This window comes from Suncus etruscus, chromosome 2 (assembly GCF_024139225.1).
Source record: "Suncus etruscus isolate mSunEtr1 chromosome 2, mSunEtr1.pri.cur, whole genome shotgun sequence".
Taxonomy (NCBI): domain Eukaryota; kingdom Metazoa; phylum Chordata; class Mammalia; order Eulipotyphla; family Soricidae; genus Suncus; species Suncus etruscus.
The window spans coordinates 125035872-125061154 of NC_064849.1; the positions used below are offsets into that span (position 1 = coordinate 125035872).

Here is a 25283-nt window from a genome sequence, read left to right on the forward strand (position 1 = left end):
TGGAAGCCCAGTGTCATTTTGAATGTTAGAAACCCAGAAACAAAATGCAGGGGAAAAAAATTGAGTGTTGCATCTGAATTAGCATTTAAAGTGGCATGTTTATATAAAAAGAAAATGGTGTAATATATCCTGAGAGTAAAGAGAGAATTTCAGACTGTGAAAGAATGTCAATTGCATTTATATATTCATCGAATGGCCAGTTTGGTATTTGGTATGTATTCGCCGCATCCTTTCTCAGGCTAGCGTTCATCTCCCATGAGCAGGGCAGGCAGGAGGAGACTTGGAGCTAGAACAATGCGGGATTGATCTTCTTGCCTTTGAAGATTATGAGGAGACCTTTGTTTTGCTCCAGGGGAAGAGAGGTTAGGTCACCTAGACGGCTTTATCGAAATCTGTGTGCATTTTTAAGCACACTTTGGAGTATGATTGGGGGTGTGTGTGTATGTGTGTGTGTTTGTTGGGTGTGGGGCGGGGAAAGCTGAAGACTTGTGGACTTCTAACTAGTTTTCCCATCTGGGAGCTACTGTGCTTAGGAGACCTTCGGAGTTCTCTTGCATGTAGGATAGAACTTTTTTTGTAAATCTGAATCAAACAGGAATTTAAAGAGTTTTCAATGGGCAGGAGTTTTTTTAACACGACTGTATAGCGTGCCCACTGAAGCTCTATGCCTGTGCTTTCTCCTAAAATGTCACTTTCTTGGGTCTGTGTTTGCATAAGTGTTTTAGCAGGTGGGCTCAGGAACTCCATTTTTGGATTTCAGCACTGTCTTGGCCATTGCTCCAGCTATGTGACCTTCAGAGTTATTGAACTTCTGTGTGTCTCTGTTTTTTCATCTGTTAAAGGAGCCACTATTTTGGTCTCTTTCGATCTGTAAGCTAGTTAATATATTAACATATTTATAAGAGTGCCTGATGTGCAGTTAATAAGATTTTTTGTTTGTTTATTTTGGGGCCACATTTGGCTATGCTCAAGACTTACTCCTGACTCTGTGTCAGGATTACTCTTGGCAGTCTCAGGGGGCTATATGTCATGTGAGTCTAGGTTGAGTGCATGGAAGGCAAGTGCTTTACCTGCTATCTCTCCATCCCATATATTAGGTTTTTTTTCAGTAGCAAACCATATAGAAAACGCATATCACCACCCTAGACCCTACCAATATCTACTCTCCTCACCATCCATTCTTATTTTTTGTTCACATATCAATCAAAGTAAACCGAAAGCTCTGTTAGAGTTATTGAATGTTTTCTGAGGGAATTTTCTTAAGTAATTTTTTATTTAAGCACCATGATTACAAACATGTTCGTAATTGAATTTCAGCCACAAAATATACCCACCCTTTACCAGTGCAACTTTGCTGCCATCAATGAGAGAACTGTTTTGTTTATTCTTTTATCTATAGTGAATGTCAGGGAAGACCTTTGACACATTATTCTCTTGTATTTTAAAACACTATCCTGGTATTTGGACTTCCTTTGCAAACTCTGGAGACATATCCCACATGTTTTGGGTCAGTATCATCAAGCTGTGAGAGAATGTTCAATCATCAGCAGTCATTCCTGTAGTGAATCCTTCACTTGAGTCCTACATTTTCTCCTCAACAAGTATGTAGGTGGAGACTTCTTGAATCTAGGTTGGTTTCTGAATAGATGGATGTACAGAAGAATGGAGTATGGCATATCATAGCTATCCATATGGGATTTTAATCTTACAGAAGGAAGTTTAACAGAAATCTGACATTCATATACATATTTAGTTAATTTAGGGGTCACACCCAGCAGTGTTTAGGGCTTACTCCTAACTGTGCTCAAGGGTCGCTCTTCACAGGGCTCTGGGGCCATATGTGGTACTGGAGATTGAAACCAGGTTGGCATGTACAAGGCAAGCACCTTCTCTTTGTACCATAAATTTTACTCAAAACAACATTAACAAAAGAACAAGCAACATTTGAGGAACCAACATTTCAGAAGATTTGAAAATTCCTTGCTTGTCGATTATGGCCAGATTTCAGGATGTGGGAGGCAATTCTTCTTACTTGGAGTAAGCATGCTTAAATGTGAAAAAGTTCATCCAAAGAATGTCTTTTGATCCAAGTACATGAAATATAGCATCTAGACCTGCAATGTAGGCCAAGTGATCTCAGAGCATGCATGTCATGGTTTCTACAAATACAGTGGAAAGCATGGCCTCATGCTTCTAGTGGTACTAACACTTTCAAGTTCTTACCACCTATTCAGACAACAAATAAAAAACCTTGGAGCCAGCAACCAGCACTACCAGGCTACTCAATCAACACTAGAATAATAGAGAAATTCATGATGGCTGTACTATTGGGGTGTGCCCATCCCAGCTGCAATGGCTGGCACTTCCCAAATGTGCCCATTATCCAGTGAGTCATGTAAGCACTCAGCTGAGTTCTTCATTGTTCTTTGTCCTTTTATGCTGTACCAAGCAGTCCCCTGGTGACCTCTGCACAGGGCTGGAAGAGGTGGGTGGTTGCAGAGGGTATGTTTGTGACATGATACTTCATAGAGCATCTGCCATTCTTTTTTTTTTTTTTTTTTTTTGTGGTTTTTGGGTCACACCCGGCAGTGCTCAGGGATTATTCCTGGCTCCAGGCTCAGAAATTGTTCCTGGCAGGCACGGGGGACCATATGGGACGCCGGGATTCGAACCGATGACCTCCTGCATGAAAGGCAAACGCCTTACCTTCATGCTATCTCTCCGGCCCCGCATCTGCCATTCTTTAGTTAAACTACCTTTTATGGTTTGTGACAGTGACTGTCAATTGAAACTGTCAGGATAAATATTAGGGTTTTCTTCTTTGCTTTCTGCAATAGAGGTCTATGTAGCCTTCTGAGGAACTTTGGTATCATTTCTTTTAGCTGAAATCACATCACTGATTTGTTGGTTTGTGTGTGGGGTCATTGTTTTTTGCTTTGGGGTCACACCCAGTGGCTGCTTGCAGGGCAAACACCTACCACTGTGCTATCTATCTGGCCCCATGTTGTTCTTATTGTTGTTTGGGAGCCAGCAAATGCTGATGCATGAGGAAGGAAGTTACTCCTGGCTTAGAGCTTGGGTTCATTTCTGACAGTGCTTGGGGGACCAGGTATGGTAGGTCTTCCACATGAAAAGCATGAGTACTACATGTTGAGCTGTTCCTCTGGCCTCATGCATTGCACTGTGTTTTAAAATGTACTTATAAAGTTACTTCATCAAAGATTGGGAGCACTCCAGTATCTCTATACTTCTCTTCTTAGTGCCCTTCTTGACTGTTGCCACCTAAATTTTGACAAAATGCCATAAGGAAATTTTATATAAATAATTTTGTAAACAGAATTAGAGGTAACTTTTATTATGCATATTTTAACATTTTATTAGGATGTAAAAATGGTAGTTTAAATCTTAGTGAAGGAAAATATGTTTTAAAGTTTTTTTTTTGCTTGTGGTACTGGAGATTAACCTTAGAGACTCATACAAATACCCTATTCCAGGCTATATATCTATAACAAAGTTTGTTTATTTGTTGTTGTTGTTGTTATTGTTGTTTGAGTCACACTCAGTTGTGCTAAGGGCCTTTCCTGGTTCTATGCTCAGTGATCACTCCTGGCAGGGCTTGGGGATCTCTATGTAGTGCTGGAATTGAATGAGCTCAGGTTGCTGAGTAGCAAACAAGTATCTGCAGTATTCTCTGTCTCCAACTCAGTTTTTTCTTTATCTTAAAGAAAGAACAATTTCAAGATAATAAATTAAAAAACAAACCTGTACTATATTTAGGGAAAGATGTTTAAATGACTGTCTTCTAGAAATTTAAAGTACTATCTCAAAAAATAGTTTCATGTTTTGTGGTTTCTTATGTAAAGTGTACTTAAATACATCTATACATTTAACTTATGGACTATATAAGGAGGTAGAGAGCAATTTCTAATTTTAGGTGTACTATGAGTACAGTAGGCATAGCCTTGTTATACTGGTACCCAGAGTGAACTATTATTGAACCCCTATTTTCCAATGTAAGCTTTTTTTTTGTGGTTTTTGGGTCACACCCGGCAGTGCTCAGGGGTTATTCCTGGCTCCATGCTCAGAAATTGCTCCTGGCAGGCACGGGGGACCATATGGGATTCGAACCAATGACCTTCTGCATGAAAGGCAAATGCCTTACGTACATGCTATCTCTCCGGTCCCCCAATGTAAGCATTTTTTTTATAGTTATGGTAGAAATAGATACTTTGGGGGGAAATCCACATTGAGGTGGAAGTTATATTTTGGATTAATTTTTAATTTTAGGTAAGTGAAGGGATGTTTAGTTTGGGACATTGCTACCAGCTGCCAGCTTCCTTTAGCTGCTGGAACAAGGATGATGTTTGTTGAGAGGAAGGTCCTCCCCCCCCACAGGTGGGCAGCAGCACAAAGAGAGGAAGCTTATTCTGATCCTTCTTCCAGCTCCCTACTGGCCTCTGTCTGAGGCACTAAACAATATTTGCTCTGCATGGGGCACATGAGTGAGTTCACCAGGGGGTTTGCATTTCAGGGTATGAAGCCTAGTGTTTAGTATCTTAACAAATCAAGAATCAATTATCTGGGAGAATAAGCAGAAGGTTTTTTATGTCTAGGATAAATTAGTTTAAACGCTAAAACCAGTCCTTGTGGATTAAAGAAGCACTTGGAAGCAATGGAGTATATTTTAAAAATGCACTTGACATCATATACTGAAATGAAATTATTAGATCAGTACATGGTTTTCATGTCTTAGGGGAACAATGGTGGCTTCTTAAGGTGAGATTCCAAGGTACTACCAATTTGTATGTAAATGCAGTTGATCTGATAAAATCATGGAGAAAAATGTGGTCATGAAACAGCTGGCTAAAAGCATGTTGCTTAATTAGCATCTTGGAAAGTTCAACCCCCTTAAGTTTCTTTCTTTTTTCTTTTCTCTTTTTCTTTTCTATTTGTCTAAAGGAGGTTGGTCAAAAATACTTTAACATCACAGTGAGGATGGTGAGGGTAATAATTGTCCTGGGACATTTTTAAAAGGAAAATTAAAAATAGTGGTGGAGAGATGTACAGTGGGTAGGACACTTGCTGCTGACACAGGACGTCATCTCATGATTCCCTGAATATCACCAGGAGTGATTCCTGAATGGAAAGCCAGGAGTAACTTCTGAACATCCTGGGTGCATAAACCCAAAAATCAAAAACTGAAAACTAAAGCAAAGAAGCTCAACAGTATAATCCTTGAGATTTACTAGTCTTTCACTATATAACACCTGAAGGTTATACACTATGTATTATGTTAAGATCCCAAAGATTGTGAATTATGTCTGTATTAAGTTACAACAGTATTTGAAGTAGCAAAACACCTCACCTAGTTTTCTCTCGTAGACTCCTGTGTAGCAGGCACCATTTTTGCCATCTTAGATCATAGAGTCTGACTCATGATTGAACAATTGAAGTTATGTCCAACAACTGTAATGCTCTGTGTGCCCCTTTAAAATATTAGCTTTACAAGTAAGGCACTTGCTTTACAGACAGGCAACCAGGGCTTGATCCTTTGAACTACATATGGTCTCCCAAGTTTCACAGGAGAGATCCCTGAGCATAGAACAAGGAGTAAGCCTGGGACAATAACAGGTATGTCCCCAAGCCATCAAATATCAAATGTATTAATCTCTTTAAACTTATTGGCATATTCTCAGTTACACTTAGAGTTTATAATTACATACATTTTGATGTATGTATGAAGTCTATGAAACTACCACCATTACCAGGGTAGTGAAATTTTTATCTATTTCTAAAGTTTTCTCTTACTGCTTTATAATGGCTTCCTCCACCCACACTATCCCATCAAGAAATTAGACCTTCTATCTCTAAAGATTAATCTGTATTTTCTTAAATTTTAAATAAATTAAAGGACTTTCCTAATTTTAGTTTTGTCTGACTTCTTTCATTTTGCGTAATTATTTTGAGATTCATGTGCTTGTTTTTATCTCTTTGGTTTTGGTGCTACACCCAGTAATGTTCAGGGATTACTTCTGGCTCTGCACTCAGGGATCATGCCTGGTGGTCCTCAGGGAACCATATGTGGTCCCAGGATTCAAACCCAGGTTGGCTACATGTAAGGCCAATCGTATCTGCCATATTATCATCTCTCTAACCCTGGGGATTCAGTTATGTTGTAGCATGAAAATTTCATTTTTTATTTTATTTTATTTATTTTTTGTTTGTTTATGGCCATATCCAGTGACGTTCAGGGGTTACTCCTGGCTGTGCACTCAGAAATTGCTCCTGGCTTTGGGGACCATATGGGATGCCGGAGGATCAAACCGCAGTCTATCCTAGGCTAATGCTTGAAAGGCAGACACCTTCACCTCTAGTGCCACCGTTCTGTCCCCTAAAATTTCATTTTTTATTAAGTGTTATCCTTCTGAGAACATATAATCTGATTACTTATTCTCTTATTGATGAACATTTGGGTTAGTTTGGTGCTTTTATAAATAAAGCTGCTATATACATGATTAGTATATTTTCCCAGCTTGTAACATGTGTTTTAGGTCTGTTTATAGCATCTTTAAAATTTTAAATTTTGATGAAATTGAATAGATTAATTTGTTCTTTTAATTTTGCATTTGCATAAAGAAGGTAACAAAGACACTTTTTGCTGTTGTTGAAGCCACATCTAGAGATGCTTTATCTTTACTCTTGGTTCTGTGCTCAAAGTTCACTCCTGGCAGTGCTGGGGTGTGTATATTAGATGGTTCAGTCCCAGGGATTAAACCAAGGTCAGTTGTGTGCAAGTGCCTTCACTCCTTTGCTCTCTCTTATGCCCAATCATAAATGATAGATTAAAAAACGGAAGGTGTGTTTCACCCATTAGTACTCATGGTAACCTATAGTGTAGCAGTGGTGGGCAACCTTTTTTTTTAACTGAGCCAAATCTCGCCAAAACCACAATAGAAATTTATTTTGAGAGCCACACAGGGCACGTACTGACAGAGGCTACGAGCAGAGCCCTGACTCCTGGAGCGGCCGCCTGACACACATAAGAGCCGCATTAAAAAGTGTAAAGAGCCGCATGTGGCTTGAGAGCCTTGGCTTGCCTACCACTGGTAGGGGATTGAACCCAGACTTATAGCCAATTGTGTCATCTCTTTGACCCTGGTTATAAAGCTTTTTATTCCCCTTCCCCTGGGAGATCCATTGGTTTAGAATTTACATTTAGGTCTTTGGTCCATTTTAAATTAATATATGTATGGGTGACATATTAATCAAATTACTTATTTTTACATATAGTTATCTAGTGGTCTCACCACTACTGGTTAAGCAAGTTATTCTTTTTCCTCTGAATTGCTTTGCACCCTCATTTAAAATGAGTTTTCCATACGCGTGTACCTTATTTACAGGCTTCCATTCTACTTTATTGCTCCATTTGTCCTTCTATCAGTGCCTATCTCTCTCTTGATTTTGTCAGCTTTATAAGTCTGAATCTTAGATAATGACAGTTCTATACTTTCTTCTTTTTTGGGTGGGACTCGGTGATGCTCAGGAGTTACTCCTGGCTATGCATTCAGAAAATGCTACTGGCTTGGGGGACCATATGGGACATTGGGGGATTGAACTGCCGTTCATCCTATGTCAGCTGCGTGCAAGACAAACACCTTACCACCGTGCCACTGCTCTAGCCCTGAGAGTTTTTCTATACTTTCATTTAATTTATTTATAAATGTTTTTTGCCTCTTCTTGGTTACTTTGAAATCAATTCATTGGTTTTTGCAATACAAAAAAAAAAGATATTTACTTTATAGATCAGTTTGAGAGCCTGTAAAGAGTTGAGGGTTATTATTAAACTCTGGCCCTATAGATGGATTAAGAATTATAGTGAATGAATTAATAGAGCATGGAGAGATCTTAATGAAATTCCCCCTCCTTCCAGATATCTAAGCAGATTAAAGAATGAATGGTTGTAAGTGAATGTATTCTTTCTCAGAAAAAAATATCATTAAGAACTGAGATTTCCAAATAGGCAGGGGAGAGGTAGGGAAAGGAAAGCAGACAAGAGACATTAAGTACAGTGATGGAGGTTTTGAGTACTTTTTGGTAGTGAAGTTGTAGTAAATGTACATAAAAACCATTAATGTTAACACTATTGTAAACATGTGGCATAAACTATAATAATAAAATCATTTTGATTTATTATTTTAAGAAATTATGTGTACACTCTTGAATGTGGTAATATTTATAGCATTAGTCTTATGAGCTCACACTTGTTCAATATAGTGACCACAAATGACTGTTGAGTTTTTGAAATGTTGCCAAATTGAGAGTGGTAAAATTTGATTATCTAAAAAATATTATGTCTCTAAACTATTTCTTACTAATAAAGCCTGTTAATTGTTAGGTATAAAGAATATTTTTGAAGCACCGAGGGGAGAGTAAATGATCATGCAAGGAGTCTATAGTTAATCCCATGACAGTATACTTCAGGGATGGAGAAACCCTGTATCTCCTAGGCCAAGGGAATTCCCTCTATAATATCTCCAATAGTTACTGTGCCTATGCAGGGGGGGGGGGAAGAAAAAAAGCACAAAATAATCATTTTTCAACATATATATTTATTGATTGCTTTTTTTGATGTCTTTATTTTGGTGTAGATATTGAAGTTGATGTCTCCCTTTTTATTTTATATTATTTTATCTTCTCTTTCTCTTTCTTTTTGCACTCCGGCATGATTTGAATTCAGAACCAAGACTATTGTGTGGTGCCTCTCTTTATTGCTGTAGGGCTCACTGGATATTTAATTTGACATTTATTTTTGTATTGTTATGGTGTTTCAATTACCTTTTTCAAGTCCTCTCTCAAACTGAGTCTGATAGCCACTAGAAGGACTCTGCCCATTTTCAGCATATTTTTATTTTTTTTAAATTTTTTTGCTTAATATTTATCCCATTCTATTGCTTTTCTTTCCCTCAAATAAAACCACAAAGCTCGATTTATCTAGCTTAGCCTCTCAAATAGAGGGAGAAACAAGGGAGGGCACCAGGACCAAACAGATGTATGATCACTGATAGTAAACTAGACAAGGAGGGGACCACCTACTCTAGCAGCCTGGGGGGTGATGGTGGGGGATATGGGTTGCAGAAAGGGAACAGGGAAGGGGGGAGGACAAATTTGGTGATGGGTATTCCCCTGATTCAATGTTAATATGTACCTAAAATACTAATGTGAAAGATATGTAAGCCACTATAATCAAAATAAAAATAAAAAATGATATTTTGGATGTATTGGGTTATATGATATATAGTATTACAATTTTACCTATTTCTTTAAACAGTTTTGTTTTTGTTTTGTTTTGCTTGGACCACACCTGGCAATGGTTAGGGGTTACTCTTTGCTCTGCACTCAGGATTCACTTCTGGTGGTACACAGGGGTACCATATGGGATGTCAGTGTTTGAACCTGAGTTGGCTGCATGCAACCTTATCCCCTGTGCCCCATCTTAAAATAGTTTAAATATTATAGCTAGACAATTTTGAATGATGTAAGTGACTATAAATTGTATTGGTTTACATCAGTTAGAAGTTCCTGAAAACGGATGGTTTCAATTCTCTTCAATCCTTAAATATGTATAATAGCAATACACCTAATGAAGAGATGTGATTGCTATTGGTAAGCAAAAAAGAAATGAACAGGCACAAGCAAAGAACAGAATACCTGTTTATTTTCTGATATATTATTCAAGGCAAATTTCTGAAACTTCTATGTTAGCATGTAATAAAATAATAAAAATATTTTTCTTAAAGCTTTTAAAAATTCCAATTTAGTTGTCATAGTAACTAGCTAAATAGCACACGATATACTTAGAGTAAAAATTATCCCATCCCTCTCAATTCCTGTCTTTATTTAGAATTCCAGACTTTATTCGCCTGGTCTATGAACTTCTGTTCTTTCATGTGCGTATAGCGTGGGTGCCTTCACAGACATTATTCTGTTGCATTTATGGCTGTTGTCTAAAGTATGGGACTATAGCATGTGCTTTTGCTGTTGTTGTTGTTGTTGTTGTTGTTGTTGTTATTTTAGTTTATGGGCCACACCCAGTGATGCTCAGGGTCCTGGCTATGTGCTCAGAAATCACTCCTGGCTTAGGGGACCATATGGGATGCTGGGGGATCGAACTGCAGTCCATCTTAGGTCAGCTGCGTGCAAGGCAAACACCCTACTGCTGTGCCACTGCTCTGGCCCCTGTAGCATGTGCTTTTTAATTTGCTTTCTATGTATCAAACTTTAAGTCAATAACTATATATTTATCCCATTCTTTCTGAGAATTATAAAAATTCTATATTAAATCTCAGAAGTTTGCAAATGTACTTGACATGCTGTCCCTTTTCAAAAAAAATTAAGTCACTGAGTGTCCACCTGGAAAATTACCTTCTTTGAGAAGACAAATAAAAATCAGCCACCTCCACATTATACTGTGGCTGCTACCTATTCCCTGGATCTTTCTAGTGCCTTTACTCACTATAAAGCCCTCTTTGGAAACATTGGATAAATCACATCTCATTTAGTTATTTCCCCATTAACAACATGCCTCACAACAAAGAATGCTGCAATAAACATCTCTGTACCTCTGACCTTACATGCTGGTCCTTTTGTTTTTTTCTATAGGATAGATTCCCAGAAGTGGAATTGCTTGGTCAAACGGTATGTTATTTTAATTCTAATAGATACTGTGAAATTATTTTCCCCAAAGGAATAGTAAAAACCTTTGCACATCAGAATGCCCATTTCCTACATTCTCACCAGCATTGAATATTATCGCTGTTTTTATTTCATTCAGTGTCATTATCATTGATTATTTTGCATTTCCTTCTTAGTGATTGATGTTTACTATGTTGTTTATGTGTTTTTTTTTAAATATATCTCTTTCCTTCATTTTAGTACCATTTGAAAGTACTCTTTGGAAATGCTATTCATTCACAATTTATAAACTATTTTTAAGAAATGTTAGTCCTTTGTTTCATGTATGAAAATGTATCACTACAGTTTTTCTTGTGTATGATCTCCTTTGCCAAATGAAAAATTTTGTTGTTATTTAATCAAGTATATTTCTCTCTTTCTTTATAGCATCTGAAAAAAAAATGTCTTGCTCAGGGTCATATTTTCTAATCCATTCAACTGTTCTCCTAAGTTCCCTTTCCAACTTTTAAAAATATTAAAATCTTCCATCACTCTTAAGTTGTTTGCATGATACAATGTAGAATTCTAATTTTGCTTCAATAGCTTGGAAGAATTGTAAGATTTCCTAGTTATTTTTCAACAGTATTTTTCATGATATAAAAATGTTAACTTTGATTACAAAGACACCATAAATATTTGAGACAGTCTGGACTCCAGTCTAATTCTTTTGCGGGTTTCTGTGCCAACACTATACTGTTTTAAATGCAGTGACTTTGAAATGTGTTGTATTCCCTGGTAAGTTATTCTTCATTTTTTTCCTTAAAACTTCATGTTTGTTTGTAACTGGTTTCTTAATATGTGCTTTTGGTTAAATTAAAATTTAAAACTAATAGTTGAAGAATATTATATGTTTTGAATATAAAATGCAATATGACTAAATAGTAAATAGAACCAAATAATTAGTGTTTTCTAGTGTGAAGAGCTCTTGATGTTATTAACTGGAACATATTCTCCAGTTGAATGTAGGTTTGTTTTTCCTGTGATTTTTTTATTATTTAAATATATTAACTTGTGTCAATGAAAATTGTACTGTTATTCTTGATATAAAAAAAGAAATACAAGCAAATATTTTTATCTACTCAAAGATCATATTTTAGCATTAAACCTAAAGTAATTAAAGCTTACAGTGACTACATTCTGCTTGTGTATCAAACAATCAAGCATACATTTACCTAGAATAGTAGAAGGATAGACATGATAATGCAAACAAAGAACTGTCACATAGGGCAAAATAGATCATAATATTTTGGGGTTTTTTATACTCAAAGTTAGTGTTGAACATTATATATCTTTAAACTGTCATATTTGAAACTTTGAAAAAGCCATCTAATTTTCTTTTTGTTTTTTTTTGTTTGTTTGTTTTTGTTTTTGGGTCACACCCGGGGGTGCTCAGGGCTTATTCCTGGCTGTCTGCTCAGAAATAGCTCCTGGCAGGCACGGGGGACCATATGGGACACTGGGATTCGAACCAACCACCTTTGGTCCTGGATCGGCTGCTTGCAAGGCAAACACCGCTATGCTATCTCTCCAGGCCCGCCATCTAATATTTTATATATATATATATATATATATATATATATATATTTGTCATGGTCTGCTCCAGTTTTTATACTTTGTTACTTCAGGCAATGCCTGGGGACCATATAGGGATTGAATTTGGACTGGCTACATAACTGAGACAAGTAACTTAAACCTTGTAGAATCTCTCTGGCCACAGCAATTTTTCTTCTTCATGTTGTACTAATTGAATTGTATTCACTGACACTCCTAATTTATTTTGGGAAAGTTTTTTGGGTAGTTTGGAGCTTGGATCACACCTGGAGGTAATCGTGGCTTTTCTTTTGGGTTGCTTTTGGTTGATGCTCAAGGAACCATTTTTGTTCTGCAGGTCAAATCTGTGCCTGCTGTATGCAAAGCATACAGTTAGCCCATCAAATTGCCTCTCTCAACATCTTTTTGAGAAAAAAAATTAGTTTTTGTAATACTCAGGTGAAAAAAATTACTTTGGAGCAGAGCAATAGTACAGCAGGTAGGCAGGTAGAGTGCTTACCTTATAGCCAGCAAAAAACGATTTGATCCCTATCACCCCAGATGTTCCCTATGTTCCTCCAGAAGTGAGCCCTGAGTACAGAGCAGGCATAAGCCCTGAATTTAGCCCTGAATAATCTAAGAAGCAAAGAAATAAAAAAAAATTTGTGTTTTTCTAAAAGTACTTGAAATTTTGGAGCTGGGCATTAATACTGCCTAGAATTAAAAATAACATGACATTGTCTTACACTTAAACACATAAATAAGCATTAGGTTTGAATTTTACTTATGGAAATAAAAGTATTTCTTGATGTAGTTTCTACTCACAGAATGAAATGGTAAATGCGTTGTTGTTATTATTATTGAATTATATAACGTGCTTTACATTTTGCATATAAATAAATATTAAAATATAATAATTATAAAATGGGGAAGATTTATTGAAATGATGCATATCATGACCAGGAAAGAATATAGGCAAGTTAGACTTAAATTTAAACTTTCAATGTCAGCTTAGAATCTTTGTTAAATGAAACCTAATGCACTGTTTCTGTTGAGCTGACAAATAGTGAGTGCCCTTTTGATTTTTTTTCCCAGTGCTCCTAGGAAGCTGCTTAATAGGTACTCACTTACCCTAGATATTTTGGCCCTTTATTTATTTTGTTAGGATTTTTGGACCACATCCAGAAATTCCCAGACTATTTCTGGCTCTGTGGTCAGGATCGAGCACTAAGAGTGTCCAGGGGCCCAACCTGATGCTGGGAATCATAATAGGGTTGGCCACATACAAAGCAAGTGCCTTATTCCTCACACCCCTCTGTTTTAAGTCTTTACTAGATAAATTGTCACTATAAGGGCATCAGGATCTTGTTGAAATGTCATGATTGGAGATGCTTTCAGATGTTTTTTTTTTTTTTTTAAAACGGTCAGGATGCTTTCAATCATGGGTAAGACTGAGTTATAATAAACCAAAGTGAAGGAATTTTTGTTAGCAAGTTGAGAAAAATCAAAGAGAAAATGGTAATTAGAAGCCATTGAACCAGACAGAGTCTACTAAGTGCCAAGAGTCAGTCATGCTGTCTGAAAGGTGACAAATGATACAAACTATGCTACAAGAAAGATCTATCATCATGCTCTCAGTGTTTTCAAATAAGCTGTGTTGTGTTCTGATCAACACCAAATATGTTTCCTGCATTCAAGTTTTTAATCATCACCAAAAATGACAGTGTTTATAAATAAAAATATAAAAATATTCTTTACTTAAATATAATTGCATGTGTGTAAATTGTGCTATTCTTTTTTTCTTTTTTCTTTTTTTTTTTTTTTGGTTTTTGGGCCACACCCGGCGATGCTCAGAGGTTACTTCTGGCTGTCTGCTCAGAAATAGCTCCTGACAGGCACAGGGGACCATATGGGACACCGGGATTCGAACCAACCACCTTTGGTCCTGGATCAGCTGCTTGCAAGGCAAACGCCACTGTGCTATCTCTCCGGGCCCTGTGCTATTCTTTTTAAAGTAAAATTAATTTAAATCTATGTAGACTATCCCAGAGACTTAAAGTCACAGTAAAAGCCTATATACAAGGCTATTAGATTTTAAACAATGACTGAACGTTTTTAATGTCAAGTAACTAAAGCCTTTAATTTGTTTCAAGAATCCAATCCTAAATTCATTTGGAGAATAGAAAATTTGTTCTGTTCTACCTTGTTTTGAGGCAGAGGGGGCTCCCAAATGGTGCTTAGGTGGTCCCCGTGTTTCTCCAAGCAGCTCTGAAGGGACCAGGCTGAAAATTGAATGTGAGTTCCAGAAGTTGTAGTGGTGTTTGGCCCTGTGGTGCCTGGGGATAACTTGGGTCAAAGCATCCAGACACCTCCAGAGATGTACCCTATGATTCTTAGGGAATCAGCCACATTTAAAAAATGCTCTCTCTCTCTCTCTCTTTCTCTCTCTCTTTCTCTCTCTCTCTCTGTCTCTCTGTCTCTCTCTCTGTCTCTCTCTCTGTCTCTCTCCCAAGAACCTTATTTTATTAAATAAGTTAACTTGAAAAACCATCTGTGACTAGGGCTTCAAGTGACTTTAAAAGTCCCAAGGCAATAAAAGGTCCAAATGCTAGAGTGTTATACCAAGATATTAAATAGCTATTAAACTCACAGAACATAAAGTGATCAATTGAGAAAACATAAGCATCAGAATAATTAAATAAAATAGTGTTTATAGAGTTTGAGTCAGTAAGAGTGAAATGTTCCTAAACTTCTGCATAGGATAAAATAATTGTACATATATTTGTTAAAACAGATCTGCCTTCACCTAACATAAAAATTACTAACCAAGATACTATTATAGCATTGATATACCTTAGATACCAAAGATACTATTAGAACACCGATGGAAAAAAACAAGGGCATACCTATAAAAACATTTAGGGTATTGTGGTCAAAGCTGTATTCCTCAGGCTCAGGAAATCATTTCTGGACCTAATGAACTAAGATAAATTGAAAGATCATAGGTACTTGTAATCTCATCACACTGAGACAAAACAACCTTATGTGACATCATACTTTTAAATTCTGTTTTTATTGATATATAAATCTTAAAGCTAAAATATAAACAAGACCAAATTAATATAAATATTTTGATCAAGTTTACAACTTTGAGATCTGTATAAGTTGTCTACATATGGCCAAGGCAAAAGTAGCCTGTACCATCACTCAACTGTGATTTAATTATTATTCTCTGGCTCTTTTGAAACCCTCGTTAAATATTTCCTTCATATGTGGCTATATATTAAATTGACTCAAAAGGAAATGTTACCAGCCTCCTATCTTTATTCTGCCTTAAATTACCACTAGAATAAGTGACACCTCCTACACATGGGAAGTAGAGTACAATATTGATGGAACAGATGCCTTGCAAGTGTGAGACTTCCCATCATGTCCATTTTAAATAGCTTTTTGGGTGGAAAAGTGTAGTATCATCACAGAAGTTGTAGGTAGTTCTTGGGAATGAAGACTTAATAAATCACTGGGATCTTTGTAGAAATGACACACAAACTGTCATTTTTTCCTCCTTTTATTTAACCATCATGGTTACTAAGTTGTTCATGATTGTGTTTCAGTCTACCCATGGAATGGGAGAAACTATTCACCTACCTGATAAGGGGTTACTATCTAAGTTATGCAAGGCACTGGTAGAATTTAGCAAGAAAATATCATTTAACCCCATCCAAAAATTGGGGAGACAAAAATGAACAAACATTTTTTTGAAGAAGAAGAAATGCAAATGCCAAAAGGCACACGGAAATGTTCCACAGCACTAGTCATTAGAGAGATGCAAATCAAAACAACAATGAGATATCATACCACAGAGAGTCTCGGCGCACATCACAAAAAAGAAAAAAAACAACAACCAAGAACAATCAATGCTGTCAAGGATGCCAGGAGAAAGGAATTCTCATTCACTACTAGTGGGAATGCTGGCTGGTCCAATCTTTTTGGAAAACAATATGGATTTTACTCAAAAAAGTAGAAATTGAGCTTCTATATGACCTAGCAATGCTACTTCTTCTAGGGATATAGCCTTGACGCCCAAAAACATTATACAGAAAAACCTTCTGCATTCCTATGTTTATTGTAGTACTATTTACAATACCCAGAATCTGGAAATCAACTGTCATTTTGATCCAACTGCTTATCTTGTATAATCAGGTCTTCCTATCAGTGAGATAGGCATTGCGACTTTTCTGCTTATTTGGATGTTACCACCAGCTTGATGACCTTATTTTCACTGGAAAACCTGTTGTGTGTGACATATACCTCCGACTCCATCTAACTTCTGGGTTATGTCAGGCAAAGCTTTTTAAAATGACACTCTGGGTTGGAGAGAAAGTACTAGGATTAAGATGCCTGTCTTCCATGCTATCAACCCTGGTTTGATCCCTGATCAAAGAACCAGGAATAAGTGCTGAGCATCACTAGGTATAGTCCCGATGCCATCCTTTCCTAATAAATCATATCACATTTAGCTCCTACTTATTAATCTTCATGATGCTTTTTATATAGCTAAATGTTTAAAAGTCAGTTTCACTTTGTGTTTGTCATTTCTGACATTCCATTTCAAATGAATTAACATTTGTTAAAAAAATATCATGAGCCTTTTCTCCTTGCCTTGGGTTTGTTAAAGGCCAGCTTACTCTCTTAGAAAGTCTGGGGACTATTGAAATATATCAACAACAAACTTCAAAAGTGAATCTGTGAAAGACAAAGAAAGTATTTTAGTATAATTGCAATTGTATTCAGAAATGAGAAGAAAAAGGGAAAGCAAGTCTCCTCGATGCCATCCTGAGGCATGGAACAATTTTTTATTTTTTTATTTTTTAAGAATGAGTAGAAAATTAACAAGAAGGAGGGAACCTCAGCATTCTCCAATTTAGAACAGCACATGGTGCCCAACCTCTAATTCATCTGGCCAGGTAGCCACCAGATCTGTTCAGGCCCCTTCATTTTTCATCTTCTTAGCTTTCCAACCATAGAACATAAGTTCACACGTGTGGGAACACTGTGGCAGAGCAAATATTTTCTTTAGCCTGGTGCTTTCAGAAGCATTCTTTTATCTCCTACATGGCCAGGCAGGCTCCTTGGATCTCTGAACAATGAAGAATTGGAGCAAGCTATTTTCTACACCCAAACCCTCACCACTTAGGACACTTTGAAGTGGGCTTGCTTTGCATTGTGGAGCCACAGTAAAAAAGTAGGATTTTCAGAGCCCAGGCCCTTGATGTCTGTGAAGCCAGATGGCTTTGTAAAATGAATCCAGAAGCAGTCTAACTGATTAAAAAAATTCAGGTAGATTTTTGTATCTCTATGAGTTTGTCAGAAAAAATAGTTCTCATAGAGTAGCTAGATATGGGGGAATCTCCCTTTTCTATTCTCAGGGGTCACTGGAGACAGTTGTGACAGGTATTAGATAGCAGGAGTCTTTAATAGGAAGGCTGAAAGCAATCTCTCTTGCCAGCGGTGTGGGAGCTGAGGCAAGCTGATCCCAGGAGTGAAGTGCATAGAGGAGGTGTGAGATTTCGACTCCCTTCTCCCTTTCCTGGGTTCTTTTGGGTGTGGCCCTCCATCTGCACCCTGCAACCCCTAAAGTTTCATTGCCTCACGCAGTGGGGCACCTTTCCCTTCTTATTCTTCTCTGCCAAGTGTAAAGGACATCTACAAGACTGCCGGACTCCTCCTGGCTATTGTGTGGCTGGTACAGAAATCATCCTGCTGCACTGTAACCCTGAGCACTGACCTTCACCTGAGAACATGGTCGTATATTTCACGGTGTTTAGGAGGAGGCTGATGGAAGTTGGCCTTGTTGGGGGAGGGTTGCACAGAAGGAGCAAATTGTTCTCTGGCTTCATAACCTCCCATTCGATTATTGGGAAATGGAGTTTGGAGCAGAAGGAAGAAAAAACTCATCTCCAGATGAGATTTAAAACCTAGTCATAAAAGAAATAGCCGGCCCTGGGCTCTCTTGTGCTTCCAGCATCAGGATGAGATATAACAATACATGGATGCCACCTTATAGAGGTCTGGTGCCCACACCATGACTCTGGCCTGCACTTCCCATTCATGAACTAGATTGGTTTCTTTCTTGGGAAATCTGCTGGTGGAGTGGGAAGACTAAGTACCAGTATTCCCTTGAAATACCTCATTTTAGAGTGTTTGTGCAGAGTGACCTCTTTGAACTTATTATAAGTTCTTTCAAAGGTTTTTTTGTTTATTTGGTTTTTGGTTTTTCGGGCCACACCCATTTGATGCTCAGGGGTTACTTCTGGCTAAGCGCTCAGAAATTGCCCCTGGCTTGGGGGGACCATATGGGACACTGGGGGATCGAACTGTCGTCCTTCCTTGGCTAGCGCTTGCAAGACAGACACTTTACCTCTAGCGCCACCTTGCTGGCCCCTCTTTCAAAGGTTTTAAAAAAATGAAGTAATTCCAAGATGAAACATTACCCAGAATTGTTTTTGGAAAATAACCCGATAGGTATAACCCTATTATTAAAATCTAATCTACCCGGCGGTGCTCAGGGGTTACTCCTGGCTATCTGCTCAGAAAGAGCTCCTGGCAGGCATGGGGGACCATATGGGATGCTGGGATCTGCACCAAACACCTTAGGTCCTGGGTCGGCTGCTTGCAAGGCAAATGCTGCTGTGCTATCTCTGCGGCCCCCAAATCTAATTTTTTAGTAATGATGCTGAATGTGTAGTATTTTAATAAGCTAAGGCTAATTGTCTTTTAAAAATAATTTCAATAATACTTCGATTAATCACAGGTGGTGGTTGTAGAGAATCATAATTAAATACATAGGAAGGAATGCATTCAAAATTACTTTTTATCTTCTTGTTTAGAGCAAAGACAGCTTTAAAATAAGAGAGTTTAGCTTTTACTTGTGTCTTTTGATGCATTCAATAAGTTTCCTTGAGGTATTATCATTGTTACTGTCTCATACCATTTAGGAAATAGGCTAGCATTTTATTTTACTATGGAAATGCTTCTTAGATCATAAAGCATTAATCATATTTCTGATTCTTTCCTTTGTAGGAAATATAACAGGTAAAGAAAAAAGAATTTTCTCTCATAATTTTACCATGTAGACCTAGCCCCCACAAGGAGCTTGGCATATTTATTTTTGTGCTTGCTTTTGTCCTATTTTTGTTAATTGATAAAGACCAACCTTTTGGGGTGAAGGAAGTTAGAACCAGTCCTGGCTGTGCTCTGGGCTTACCCCTGCTTCTGTGCTCTAGGATCAGCTGTGCCAGTGCCAAGGAAACCATATGTAGTGTTGGAATTGAATGTGGGTTGGCCCTGTGCAAAGCAAGATCCTTCCTATACAGTTTTTCCAGTCCCATTGGCTTTTTCGTTTGAGAATATATCCAGCTGTGCTCAGAGTTTATTTCTGGCTCTGCATTCAGGAATTACTCTTTGTGGGCTCAGGGAACAAAAAGAGGTTCTGGGAATCAAATCTAAGTCTGCCACATAAGACAAGCACCTTCCCTGCTATACTTATATTTCTGGCCCCTGCCCCATTCTAACTGGGAACATAATTGCCAGAGCTGACCAGTTGTATGTCAACTGAGTGCTCAGCTTTCCCAACTGTTCTGCATCTTTTAACAGAAACAGCCAGGAAGGTACATGCCTGGTAGTCTAATGGTCAGCCACAGTTTAGAGCACTATTTTATAGCCTGGTCCATATGTCCACCAATGGAACCCCAAAATATTTCAAGGGGGCTATAGTTGAAAATTTTGTGAGGGCTAACTACACAAGACTCAGCAACCAACCAGTAGGAAAGGTGTCAAAAGAAAGGAGACTGTCCAGAAGCAAGTCATAATCTGGAAAAAATTGAGACACACTGGTTTAGATCAGCAACTTTGACCTCTTTTACACCTGAGGCCTGACATGTGTCCTACATATCTGTTTACAGACCAGGAATTCTAGCCATACAATTACAAATGTTAGCATTTTTATTTCTACAGCTTTTGGTGCCATTTGTTTATGTTCAGGAAAGTTTTTTGTTTTTTTTGTTTTTTTATGTGGAGTAAATCATCAGTCTGAACCTCACAATAGAATAAGGTTCCAGCAACCAACAATGAGATGCTATATTCATTGAAGGAAGAGGACAGATTTTCTTTGTTTTGCTTGAACACTTGGGCTTTAAAAAGATTTCCCCAGAAACCATCATTGTGGCCTTTGCTAGGCATAGTGTGGTTTAGAGAGTGATTAATGATCAGGAAGAGTTTCCCAGAGTTCCTCAGGATGCATCATTAGTGGAACTTTGTACATGGTGTTCTGCAAGGATGGAGGCCTCCGAGGACCTGGGAGTTCTATATCCCACATGCCTAGAATAATACCTGTAGGTTAATAGATGGCCCGCTGCATTTGTAAAATTTTATCTTGTGTGCTTTAAAATCCTTCTCCTTCATTACATAATACTTCCACAAGCTAACTCATTTATTAATTTACTGGAGAATCAAGTGTGAATTTTTACATTATGTTAGTCAATTTCTTGCTTTCAACATAATAGTGAATGTTGAGCCTTCTCCACCTACTGTTTCTGGAGTCTGATGTAATTATTTTTCCTATAATTAAGTCTTTACAAGACCAGAGAATAGTGGTATTACTAGTTATTGTTTTAATGGTTTCCTAGTATCCTCTTCGTAAAGGAATATTATTTCATTTACAATTATCCTAAATTATAATTTATGATCCCTCTTCCCATCATAGTCCTGGGGTATTTAAAACATAAATAGAATATGTTCAATATGGGGGCCGGAGAGATAGCACTGTGGTAGCTTTGCCTTGCATGCGGCTGACCTGGGACTAATGGTGATTTGATTCCCAGCATCCCAAATTGGTCCTGTGAACCTGCAAGGAGGAATTTCTAAACACCGAGCCAGTAGTAACCCCTAAGCTCTGCTGGATGTGACCCCAAAACAAAAAACCAATATGTTCAATGTATATTTCTTATTGCTTTATCTTGAATTTTCTACATCACAGCCTTATTGGAGGATGAAGGGGAGGGAAATAAATAGGTAGCACAAGTGAATAAAATAGGTATCGGTTGATAGCTACAAAAGTAATCTATTTTCAGTTATTCCCATGACTTGTATATATGTCATATGATTATTGCCTTGCTGGAGAGGAAAATTAATAGATAAAGGTAAAATTTAATATTACAAACGGAACTGAGACCTAAGTGTACTGTTACTTTGGTGTATTTGTGTTTTCAGTAATAGCATTAAGATGTGTTTGAACAGGTGATGAACATAGATTTCTTTTCAGGGCTTGGTCTTTGGGAGGAGAAAAGTAAGGTCATGGAGAGGTATCAGGCTTCCACATTGTTTGCATTTGATTTGTCAGCTTTAGTAGTTGATCTATCAGTAGTTGTTTATTCTTCCTGCTTAGATTTTTAATTTAAACTAAGAAGCAAAAAGCAGAGATCATAAAAATACTACAGTTGATAATGGATTTGCCTTGCATGTGACTGGTTCCACATGCAATCCACAGTACTGCTTATGGTCACCTGATCATTGCCAGGGTGATCCCTGAGCAAAGTGTTAAGAATAGTTCTCCAATCAACAGAAAAAAGAAGCTGGAGAAAGGATATGTGTGAATATGAAATTCGTTCCACTTAATATTCAATGTTAAGCTTTCATTATTACTGTCTAAGGTCTTTGACATTTCCAGTGTATTCTGGCTAGATTCTACGGTAAAACAGGAGAGGGTAAGAAGGAAGAGTCATATTTAGGTACACAGATAATGAGCATAAATTTTCTCTTTGCACTCTTAAAATAATCAAAGAGTGATTATAGTGCCTCTTGATGTCGTCATTATTTGTTTCGCTTTTAATCTTTGAGCACCTACTACTCTCTCTGCTGTGACCAAACAGGTGCAGACTGAAACATTGGTGACCAACTGAACAGTGCTTTTTCTTCTGTTCCTTTGGTGTCTAGCAGTGGACAAGGCTGTTAGAGAAGAAAGCTGTGTGTAGATCCCCAGCCCTCTCCTGTGCTGTATGAATATTTCTGTTTTCCAATTCCCCGGGAATTTAAATGGCTAGAGCCTTAAGTGTGTCAGAGATGATGGCTAGAAGTTGCTGCCTTGAGCAGTCACTTGCACACACAGACTGTGGATACCTGAGAGAAAGGGAGTGTTGTACCAGCGTGAATAAGAGGATGAACCTGCTGTGAACACTTCCTCTGAGAGCGGGCTGAGTTTTCCACAACTGATCACCACAATCTGGAATGTAGACAACAAAAATTTCTTGTCTTGGATATGGTGGCTGAAAGTCCAAGAATCAAGATGATGGTGGGATTAGGGTTTTTTTAAACTTTTTTTTTCTACATTTCCCCCTATATTTTTTCTCTTTGTAGATTTTTGGTATGGAGGTTTTTGCTGTTGTTGTTTTGTTTTGTTTGTTTGTTTTTGTGGCAGCTGTGATAACTGGAAGTGACACCATTCAGCATTTACACATGTTAAGGGTGGTACATCTTGTTGCAGTGTTTGTGAACTTTTTCACTTTTGATGCTCCCTAAGAATAATGCAATTGGTTTTAGCTACAAATAAGGTACCCATCTATACCAGATAGCCTGGCAATACTACCAGCTTTGTACTGGTTTGTGTGGATGTTGCCAGGGATCAAACTCATGAATTTATGCTTGCAAGGCAGGTGCATTTCCATGGATTCCCAGAGTTGTTTTCCTCCGAAATCTTTAAGGAAGATCTATTCAGACCTCTCAGGTTCTGAGATTCTACTTGCAATCTTTGGCATTCTTTATTTGGTGGATTGGATTTTAGAGCTAGGCCACACCCGGAGGTGCCCAGAGGTTATTCCTGGCTCTGTGCTGAGGAGTGACCTCTGGAATCCATATATGGCATATAGGAGAAATTATACCTGAGGTCACTTGATGCAGGACAAAAGCTTTAGCCCATGAGTTACCTCATCACTCTTAGTTTTAGTCCCTGTTTGTCATGTGTGTCTTTTCAGTCTTTGCCTGTGTCCTCACATGGCACTTCCTTGTATATGTGACTCTTTTCTTTGTAGGAAACTCCTCTTCTAGAAGAGTCCTTCATAGTTATCTCATCTTACCTGAATTATCTATAAAGACCCTGTTCAATTCAAACTCACATTTATAGGCTAAAAACTCAATATTTGGGCAATAGCACAATTGAAGGACATTTGCCTTGCACGCAGATGACCCAGGACAGACCTGGGTTCAATCCCGGGCATCTCATATGGTCCCCTGAGCCTGCCAGGGACGATTTCTAAGTACAGAGCGAGGACTAACCCCTGAGCACCACCAGGTGTGGCCCAAAACCAAAACAAAGAAATAAACAAAATACCTCAATATTTTTGGGGGGGTAGTATGATGGGTCATATCTGATGATGCTTTGAATCTATTTCTGTCTATTTCAGGAGTGACCCCTGGTTCTCACAGTGCCCTAAATTCAGCTATTTTTTTTAAAGAAAGTGCCATAACCCCTTACTTCCTCTTCAGCAGAAACTCAATGATAGTTAGCACATAACAGTCCTTTGCTCTCAGATACACTACTAGCTAGAAGACAGTATCCAACACCAACAGAGTTGTCATCTCAGGCTGCTGTGTGGTTAGTGTGCCTCCTCTCACTGAATATCTTTGATTGGATGGGTCATAGCCTTGATACAGAATAGAAGGTCTATGGAAAAATGCAGACATGGCTAGTGATTTGTTTAGGAGAAAGCAATCGAAAGAAAGGTTAATTTGCAGAGAACAAAGCCAGGAAGAAATATGAGTCACTCCTATGACTGTTTCTCTCTTCCTACCCAGGGTTTCCTACACACTGCATTAGAGCAAAGACTAATGTATTGAAATCCAATCAATTCCACTTTAGATAGTGGCAAATGAATACTATTTCTACTACATTACCTGCAAAATAAGCATCTGTAGATAAAATGGGGAACCTCTCCTACTATTTATGTTGTTTCTTCAAGATTCTTGTCTGTCATTCTTTGCCTACTGATGCTACAGAGCAGATCCTCCTGTATTGTTGAGATGAACAAGGAAATGGACTTGATCAGAACTTGAAATAATACATTTCCCCCTTCCCACGTCTGGTACATGAGGATAGATGCTGGTACACACTGTGACCTTTCCTGCTGGGTGGTTGTACCCAACTTGCCAGTGATATCTGGTAAAGTTGAACCTTCAAGGACTTTGAGATTAGACTCATGTCCTAAACTAAATCCAGCTAAGAACTTGGCATGTTTGTATCCAGCTATGTATCTAGTGCTCCCCCCTTCCTATACATAACAGATATCCTTCCTCATAGCCTGTTATAGTTATTACATTTTGACTAGTTTGATCAAAGAATACTTTTTTTAAGAAATAGAAAGACCATTGATAGGAATAATTTTCTTTGCTTCTACTTACTTTCTCCTCATTTCTGGAATGCATTTATGTTGTCTTATGTTCCAGCAACTCTCTTGGTCTATGAGGTGAACGCAAGCTTTAGCTTAGGATACTAGAACTGAAGGAGAGAAGTGACTTGAATCTGATGACTGTGAAGCATTTCAGCAGCTTAGAATTTCCAGTAAGACATTTTGTTTAAGTCACATTTCTGTGTTACCAATTCCATGCAATTATAGTTAACCCTAGCTGAAAGAGACCCTCTTCAGATGAAGCTCAATTACTGCTGCTTAAAGTATACAGTGTATGAAAAAAAAAGGTACATCAAAAAATTAATTCCTAAAACCCAAAGACTTATTATTAGGCTGTTACCAGTGATATCCTTTTTAATGGAATCTTGTATGATAAAAGAAAACACTTTGAAATTATGTCCCTTTAAAGTATTCCCTTATTTTCTCAACTCTATGCTTCCTAGTACTAGAGATAGTCATTACCATTCTCTGCCAGTTGACATTGAGTTCCATAACATCACCATCTTGGCAGTAGGACAGTGTTTTTGAGTATTCCATTGCCTTTTTACCATTGTTTCAGCAAGT

At 37.8% G+C, this 25283-nt stretch overlaps 1 protein-coding gene across 4 annotated transcripts in view; it reads left to right on the forward strand.

The window, feature by feature from the left end:
• Nucleotides 1-25283, forward strand: part of MAST4 (microtubule associated serine/threonine kinase family member 4) — a 646820-nt gene that overhangs the window by 348005 nt on the left and 273532 nt on the right. For 2 of the 4 annotated variants that reach the window (XM_049768741.1, XM_049768744.1), the window contains one exon: nucleotides 10660-10695. The exons of the other annotated variants lie outside the window; for them this stretch is intronic. In XM_049768741.1, coding sequence (XP_049624698.1) covers nucleotides 10660-10695 — 36 coding nt within the window. The remainder of the gene's footprint in view (nucleotides 1-10659; nucleotides 10696-25283) is intronic. 4 annotated transcript variants of the gene reach the window in all.